General features: G+C 39.6%; 1 protein-coding gene across 1 annotated transcript; it reads right to left on the minus strand.

Annotated features, from left to right (window-relative positions):
- Window positions 1-789: 789 nt before the first annotated feature.
- On the minus strand, window positions 790-3,914 carry LOC129756469 (ATP synthase subunit alpha, mitochondrial). The gene is made up of 4 exons (XM_055753361.1): window positions 3,697-3,914; window positions 2,624-2,860; window positions 2,212-2,552; window positions 790-2,151 (listed from the first exon to the last, which is right to left on the minus strand). The coding sequence occupies exons 1-4, from the start codon at window positions 3,760-3,762 to the stop codon at window positions 1,140-1,142; spliced, it is 1,656 nt and encodes a 551-aa protein (XP_055609336.1). The 5' UTR covers window positions 3,763-3,914; the 3' UTR covers window positions 790-1,139.
- Window positions 3,915-9,298: the final 5,384 nt, after the last annotated feature.

Consider the following 9,298-nt stretch of genomic DNA (forward strand, 5'->3'; position numbering starts at 1 on the left):
AGAAGATCATGGGAATTGTCATGGAACCAGGAGAGACATCTATTCAAAAGGAAGATTAGCCAGATGGGAAGATCGCGATAATCGAAAAGAGCAACGAGTACTTTCGAGAATGCGTGTGGGTCATACCAGAGTCACACACTGTCACTACACAGGATCGAACCAACGCCCCGAGTACGATGTCTGCAACACTTATTTGACGGTTGAGCATTCTAACAGAGTGCCAAATTTATGAACATCAACGTATGACCAGCAACTTACCGGATGGAGTGCGAAACATCTTAACCAACGACAAGGAATCTGAAGATAAAATGTTAGATTTTCTAAAAGCAACTAATTTACTTGACCGAATTTGATAAGTTGCCTATGTATTTCTCTATTTCTTACTTTGTAATTTTTATTTTCCTTTAAAAGAGGCGAATGAATTCAATATTTAAGGCCTCTATAAAATAAAAAAAAAACAATCAAACAAAACATAATATAATAAATATTTATTTAGTAATATTAAAAGCGGTGAAAGGAACGACTGTTCTAAGCGGGGAGAGAACTCGATCTGAAATTTGATATCTCCGTATCGAGGGGTGCCTCGATGTCACTTCACTTATACAAATATTACAGTAACACAACGCGGTTTCGCAATTTGTGAATGACTCTATTTGGAGGTATAAATAATTGGCAAATGAGTCACTTCGCGGTTTTTTACTAATGTTCAAAAGGTCGTTTTAAAAACACGGATCAGAATTGCGAGGATTTTTGACTGTCATCAAGGCAATTAAACGAAAAAACCTCCAGTTTAAGTTGGAAACTGTATTTTGATATCAAGATGTTTTAATCATTTCTTGCATAATACAATTCGAAGAGCTTTTACGCCAGTGCATTTTTTAAACGTTGTTTTCCTTTCTTTAATGTACGCTAAACTGGATTACTTTTCGGGTGTTGGTATCGCAGATTTAGTTTTAACACAACATGATGTTGCTACTCGTTCGTATGATGTTCTGATTTGTTTAACTTGGCTGTCGGTATCTTGGTAGTGTTTTTTCTTTGTTGCTACAACATTCCAAGGATGCTAAAATAAAGCTAGCACCTCAACCTTCATTCTAAATTTTCGATCTGCCTTAAAAGCTAAAACACGCCTAAACCATTTAAGCGTTGAACGTCGACATGAAGCTTGTAACAACGTTCTTCAGCTTAGCTTCGGTGTCATCAGAAATTTTACCCTCGCTGGCAATCTGACCAAGCAGAGCCTTCTCGTTTGTCTTGACGTGAGCCAAGAATTCCCTTTCGAAGGCAGTAATCTTGCTGGGGTCCATCTTGTCCAAGAACCCACGGACACCGCAGTAAATGACAGCAACCTGTTCTTCAATGGCCATCGGTACGTACTGACCTTGCTTCAACAGTTCAGTCAGACGGACACCACGGTTCAGCAGCTGTTGGGTAGCAGCATCCAGATCGGAACCGAACTGAGCGAAGGCAGCGACCTCTCGGTACTGGGCCAATTCCAGCTTCATGGAGCCGGCCACCTGCTTCATAGCCTTGGTCTGGGCAGCAGAACCGACACGGGATACAGAAAGACCGACGTTGATGGCCGGACGAATACCTTTGTAGAACAATTCGGTTTCCAAGAAGATCTGTCCGTCAGTGATCGAAATGACATTAGTTGGAATGTAGGCGGACACATCACCAGCCTGAGTTTCAATGACCGGCAAAGCAGTGAGGGATCCTCCACCAAGAGTTGGGTTCATCTTAGCGGCACGTTCCAGCAGACGGGAGTGAAGGTAGAACACATCACCGGGGTAGGCCTCACGACCTGGAGGACGACGCAGCAGCAGAGACATTTGACGGTAGGCAACGGCCTGCTTGGACAAATCGTCATAGATGATAAGGGCGTGCTTGCCATTGTCACGGAAGTATTCTCCCATAGCACAGCCAGAGTACGGGGCCAGATACTGCAGTGGGGCAGCATCGGAAGCAGTAGCCGACACGATGATGGTGTATTTCATGGCTCCAGCATCAGTCAAACGCTTCACAATCTGGGCCACAGTCGAACGCTTCTGACCGATGGCGACGTAGATGCAGTACAGTTTTTTGGATTCATCCTGACCATCGTTGAATCGCTTCTGGTTGATGATGGTATCGATGGCCAAAGCGGTTTTTCTACGCGAAAAATAAAATGTTATTGCTACTTTCGTTTGTGGATCCGGTAATTTTTCTTACCCAGTTTGACGATCACCGATGATCAGCTCACGCTGTCCACGACCAATCGGTACCAGCGAATCGACGGCCTTGATACCGGTTTGCATGGGTTCACGCACAGAAACACGGGGGATAATGCCAGGGGCTTTGATACCGACACGGAAACGCTGTCCGGTCTTGATCTCGCCCTTTCCGTCAATAGCGTTACCTAAGGCATCGACGACACGGCCCAAAATTTCATCACCCACTGGGACGTCGACAATGGCACCGGTACGCTTGACAATGTCACCCTCCTTGATCAACTTATCGTTACCAAAGACGACAACACCGACGTTGTCCGGTTCCAAGTTAAGAGCCATACCCTAAATATACAGATTTAGAATATTATAATTTTGATTTTTTTTTTTATTTAAGAAAAAAATCTTCAGCCTACCTTAAGACCGGACGAGAATTCCACCATCTCATCGGCCTGAATGTTCTTAAGACCGTACACACGGGCGATACCGTCACCGATGCTCAACACGCGACCAGTTTCCTCCAGATCAGCCTTCGGGGCCGAACCCAGGATGCGTTCCTCCAGGATGGAAGAGATCTCAGCACCGCGGTTAACACTCGAGATGTGCAGGTTGCGGGCAGCGACGGTCACAGCCGGCACGGCCAGCTTGGCAACCTAGAAACAGAATATTGTTTTTTTAATTCGATTTTTTTTAAAATGTTGAATAACTTGTACATATCTGACGATAAATTGGCATACCAGTATATATATGTTTGTTATAAATATCTTCATAAAGAATGTAATCATCAATAAATACAAATTTTTCTGACAATTATCTTCAGAGGGAATCTTTACCTAAATCTCTTTGGAAAATTTACGTGGATTATGACTTATCGTTGGGAAAGTGTGTATGTTTCAAGTATGGGATATTTCGCAATATCTTTTTTTTTAATTTGGAAATATATTTTTTTCCAGTTGATGAATACTGATCGATATGTAAAACAATCAAATAAGGTTCGTATGAAATAATTAAATTTATCCAAATATTAAGGCATCATAGCAGAAATCAAGGCTAGTACTTTTCGATTGGTCTGCCGTATACGTCACGATTATGTAAAATGAAAAGCATTTAAATTGAATCTCACAACTTCATAACAATGAGAAAATGAATATGTATATTTAAAGTTCCAAATCAACATTTAGAAAAAAAAACTTATTTCCTACGTTAATGCAAATAAAAAGCTGCAAAAATTATCGTAAGAATAGTTACATAACATTCCATTGGCAATTAACTACCCGCTAAATTTCGCATTCTGATTGCAGATCTTGGCATAGTGTAAAAATGTTAGCTTAAAGAATATTTTAAACCCCTTTCGGATAAGAAAACAGATGATGGACCGTCTATTTTTTCACCGGCCCAATTTTGATTATGTCACCACCTATCCTCCATTACTGCAAAAATTTTCATCTACGATAGTAGAAAAAGCCGTATTGAAAACCTTAAAACGTACCTGGGTAGCGGTTCTCGGCAGCTGGCGGGCCACCTGGGTGGCCAAACGGGCAGACAGCATCGACATTTTGCGTGCCAACTATGGATTTCTACCGGTATGAGATGGTTTTTCACGGGTGTTCCTCCTCGAAACGAACGCAACTGGCAAAAATTTTCTATGGACTCGCGGGAAGATGGACGTCGCGGCTGGATCGAGCGAACGAGTATGAAATCAGCCGACGGTCGAAAGTAAGCAGGATCTGTATCAGCCGCTGAGAGAACAAATTCATGTAAGTATTTTCGAAAAGTCTTAAAATTGATACAGTTAAACAACCGAAAATTCTGTAGCCTTCTCAATCTTCGTAATCAGTTCTTAATCATGAATAACTCTTTGTTCAAAAATGTCTTCAAGGTAAATAATCCAGTTTTAATCGAACAATTGTCTCAAATAATTAAAACAACATTAAATGTATTTACGATTTAAGCCATTTTGAAACTTTAGACTAAATTTTGATAGAAAAAATACGGCGGCTGAATAAAGCCGGCAGAAAACTGAGCGAGAGAGGGACGCAATTATTTTGATAATTTTGGTGACAGAAAAGCGGAAGTTGAAAACGCAAAGTTTCAACGAGGGATACTCGTAAAATAAAATAAAATAAAATTAGCTTCGTTCAATCGTTGATAGAAATCGGTTTCAACCAGCAGGGGTGACATCCCTATCCTTTGTCATTGATTTTAACAACCATCAAAATTACGGGCCTACGATTTTGTTGGCCCATAACAAACCTGACATTTGCTGTCAACGAACCGGACTAGATGTCAAATCCTAGAGAATTATGAATGATTGCACACTAACACAATAATCATTCTGGTTCCTCATTGGTTGAAATTTCGGCTTTTTCAACTCTCTACTGCTTTGAGAGCAAAACACCATAATTTTTTTTCAATTTTATTAGAGACTTTTTAAACACTGAGTGCTCATTCGAGTCTGAACACCATAATTGTTTCTCCCGATGGATAGAATAAAAGAAAAAGATTCTTGTTCGCAAGAAGAACCAGATTGCCATCCCGCTGGTTTCAACTGGTAGATGTTCAACGAGCCAATGTTTTGGTCGAAACAGGTCTGGTCGTTGTTCAATGAAGCAAGTTGAAACTAGTAGAAACCGATCTAGCTCGGCAGCAGGATTCGTTTCGACCTGGTAGAAATCCGTCGAAGTCAGTTGGAAAGAGACAGATGATCAACTATCAACCCGCATAAATCAGCTGTATTATACAATATGTCTGTTCAATCAACTCTAGTCGAAACGGGTCGAAACAAGTAGAAATGGATTGACAGTTGATCACCTGTCTCTTTCCAATTGACTTCGACCGATTTCTACCAAGTCGAAACTAATCCTGCTGCCGAGCTGGATTGGTTTCGACTAGTTTCAACTCGCTCCATTGAACAACGACCTGACTTGTTTCGACCAAAACATTGGCTCGTTGAACATCTATCAGTTGACAGAAACCAGTTGAAACCGATTTTTACTAACGATTGAACGAAGCTAATAACGATTTCCATTATCTTCTTCCTAAGACACACGAAAGATTAGCTTTATAGTTTTGGATTATTGATGTACGATTAAGGTAGTCTTTTTTCCATGAGATGGAATCTTTTGGGCGCACTTTATATACGATTCAGCGAACGGGTCGTTAATTAGAGTAACCATTCATTTTTTTTTTTTTGCTTTTTTCTACTCGTTCTAAAACGGTTTGATCATTCGTGTTATCTTTATCTAATGATTCAATCATAAAATGATGATGATACCACATATCGTTAACTAAACATGAAAATATTCAAAATCATCAACTGGTGTTTTGGTTATTCTATCTTATTGAAGTTAAATTTTCTAATTAAAAGAAAATCATTATTTTACCAATTTTTTTTTATTTCAAACATTTTGTAGCGAGCACAATTAACAATTTTTCTAATAACTTTTCAGTAGCTCTTTCACATAAAAATAATCATATATATGTCGGTTCTATCTTGAAGCTGCCGGTGTAACACAATTTACCACAAACACTGAGTTTGGCCACGGTCGCGCGATCCAACTCTTGTTTGACGCTGTGGCTGTTCCGCGGTTTTCCAGTGGAGGTGCTTGATTTTCCTTGAATTTGCCACGCTTCTTGGGCGATGGAATGCCATATCTCGCCATCTTCCGCCATCCTAACAGTCCATGAAAGAACATTGTTTCGAAAGAAGCATTAATTTTTGCTCATATTCAAGTATTAAATGAATATTTAAGGTTACTCACCATTACCGGCAAAGCTAGCTCCGTCGCCCAATGATCCGACCTTTCTCCCTTTCCAGATTCACTAGATTGACCCGAACTCTGCCTGGTTTTTTTTCACGAATTAAACCACGTGTGTTGACGTGACATCAGCAAAGAACTTAAGGCGTGTTGCAAAAAACCTCAAATTATTTTAAGGATCGTTAATTGTATCTGCCAGGTGTGGTATCTTGATATAAATCGTCTCTGCGCTCCCATCATACAGACCATACACACTCAGAAATAAATAAAATATCAAACAATTAAGTTTTAGGTATTTTCACGTTTCTCCCTCTTTACGCACAAGGATATTTCTCATGGTGTAATTACTGGGATATTTCTCTCTGAGAAATATTTCTGCGATTAAAATTTATGCATTGAGAAATGGGAGGATTGTTATGGAAGCGACATCTGGTGGTCAGAAAAAAAAGTTTGAGCCGGGACGTAAAGCAAACGCTTAAAGCAGAAATAATCAGAAAAAGCAAACGAAAATCGTTTGATTTTTGTATTAGTTCTATGGTCAATGTGCATTATTGACCATAGCATACAAACCAAATGCACTTTCCTTTTAATAGTAAATTGCTGCTACTGATTCCATCATGTTTGAAGATTATTCACATATTCGAAAAGAATGGAATCTGCATGCAGTCAAGTTGAGCGGCATTTTGCAACTGAAGAATCATAGCACGTGCTCATACCCGTTTAGTTGGGACTCAAACGCACAAATCACAAAGCGTTTGTTTGAACAAAATAATATCTCGGTTATTAAATTTTATGCATTGGATCATTATACGCCAAGAAATTATTCGGGTGCATAAATTTAAATAATTGAAATAGTTATTTTTTAATATTTCTGGATATTAATGTCAGTCAAATGTCAGAGTAATTAAAACAAAATATTTTTAATATTTTTTAAATTTCTGAGTGCAGACAATATATGAGAGCCCAACTCAACCGACGATGTTTAGCAATCGATAGCACAACTGACCTTTGTAGAGTGTAGCAAGCAATCAAGTCAGTTGTGCTGCAGTGTGGATTTGGATCTTAATAAGGTCTAGACCCGGAACTCCACACCAGGAATAGTTTTTTATCATTCCAGCGCGTTGCTAAATTTATCGATTCGGTATTTAGAAGATTCTTAGGCCGATGACATAGTGAATACGATGCGATGCGATGCGGCGAATGCGGTTTAATGCGGTGAACCACATTTGATGAAAATGTATGTGAATCGCTTAAACCTGACATACTCAACGCGGCGAAGCAGATGTCAATTTGTTCCGCCGCTCGAGTTCGCGTAGGCTGCGTCCGTAAATTTTCCGCCAATTCGCATCGCATCGCATTCACTATGTCATCGGCCTTAGGCTGATGTCATGCTGAAGCAACTAGCAACGCAACGCAACGCAACGTTCCAATAAGATTGCGTTGCAACGCATTGGTATGTCATGCTGGCGCGACCTGTGACTTTGAAATTCCCTACAAATCATCACTTCTCTACATCTGATAATGCTTTTAATCGTCTCCTTTCTTTCGGGAGCCATCAAAAACTCATCAAATCACGACCCGGATTGCAAGAATGCCAAAATTTGAACCGACAAAATTCCTCGTTTTTTTTGCCGGAGCTAAGAATTCATGAAAATTTTCTCGCCGATTAAGATATTTTTTAGTTTATTATCACAAGTTCAGACAGATCTTCGTACTATTGTGCTTAAAACCCGGAATCACTGCTTCCGATCGAGAAAAAACAATATTCCTATTGGATTTCCTACTAGTCGCGCTACAAAACACATTGGCATCAGATTGGTCGCGCTATACAAAGCGACCAGTATGACAGGTCTGCGCGATTTCCATGGAGATCAAATCTAGAGTTTGTCTTGATTAGGTCGTATGAGCCACCTGACGTGTTTCGAGAAAATCGCTGTTGAAGATTTGTTAAACATATTTAATTCTTATATTAAAAATATCGCTCAGAATTGTCTCAAAATTTCGTATGCGATGCTAAAAAAGATAAGGAATATGCTCGTGTATCAAATACAGGCATAGATTTGGTTGTTTCTGTAAACATGCACATACAACCTTTTGCGTTGCGTGTTTGGTTGAAACGTCGTTTTGCATGTTGACGAATTTTCTCTTAAAATTCGATATCACTTGTCGAAAACTTCACTTATTCCTGCTAACTATCTTCAAGTACTACTAAGTACTACTAAGTACTACGATTAATATTCTTTTGGAGATCTGCACAATTACTAGCATGAATAAGGATTTGATTGGAAGGCTTTGACAATGATTAGATAGAAGGAACTTTTGATGTGATAATTTTCAAAGTAGTATAGAGAATAAAATAAAACAGGACTTACTTTTGAACACCTGGAGTGTTATCAGGATCTCCGCGGGTGATATGCTTTCTGCAGAATATCCGAATTGCACACCAATTGTGGAGCGGGTTTTGCCAAAATCTAAATCTGCTTCGCCTACATCCTCTCCATCGCTGCAGCAGCCTGGAATCAGTGCTGCGAGGGACTAAGTGCACCAGGAATATATATCTATCCGAATGCATGGATAGACGGTTACTCTCCCCGTTATTGAGGTAACAACCACTGCCACTGTAATAAAAGGAAATTACGAGGCTGAAAATTTGTCCAACCATGAGAGAAACGTTTTTCGAACTTACCTTGTAACAACAACGATTAAGTTTAACTTTAAGCACTCTCACAAACCATTTTTTTTACAAATTTTCCAACTTTTGAGCACTCGGCGAAGTACTTTCTGCACAAATGCATATTGACGTAAAAACCACTTTGCCGAAAAGTGTTTTTGCGACCTTTGGTTGCACGCCAATTTAGTGCAGCGCAAAACGTCGTTAAAACCAAATCGCACGCAAAAATAAAAAAGTCATTATACGTCTTAAATTCAAATCCATTTTTTAAAGTTATTTATTGTTCGAACAAAACCAAATTTCTACATAACATAGAACACATATTTATCAATCGTTTGCAGCCAATAACTCAATTTTGTTTACAATGGTTCATACGACCTAATCAAAACAAACTCTAGAAATGAGAGCTGGTTAGTCGTGTGAACGTTGCGTTGTAGGTTGCGTTGCTAGTTGCTTCAGCATGACATCGCAGCCTTAGAATCCCAGGGACACTGGGAAGTAGATTTGTCCGTCCGGGGCATTATGTTCCATCCAAAACTAATAGCAACACTAACCTGCTCCGTTTGCCTCCGGTAGAATAGGTCAGCACCCGAGAAACGATCCGTACTTTTTCGGAAATTATCGAGAAATAATCCGCAACTAGACAGAAATCATGTACCGCG

The sequence above is a fragment of the Uranotaenia lowii genome, chromosome 3 (assembly GCF_029784155.1).
Source record: "Uranotaenia lowii strain MFRU-FL chromosome 3, ASM2978415v1, whole genome shotgun sequence".
NCBI lineage: Eukaryota > Metazoa > Arthropoda > Insecta > Diptera > Culicidae > Uranotaenia > Uranotaenia lowii.

Coding starts and splice junctions, on each gene's coding strand:
- LOC129756469 (XM_055753361.1), bottom strand. CDS start 3,762: ATGTCGATGCTGTCTGCCCGTTTGGCCACCCAGGTGGCCCGCCAGCTG. Junction 2,861..3,696: donor TGCCGAGAACCGCTACCCAG/GTACGTTTTAAG, acceptor TTCTGTTTCTAG/GTTGCCAAGCTGGCCGTGCC. Junction 2,152..2,211: donor ATCGGTGATCGTCAAACTGG/GTAAGAAAAATT, acceptor TTTTTCGCGTAG/AAAAACCGCTTTGGCCATCG.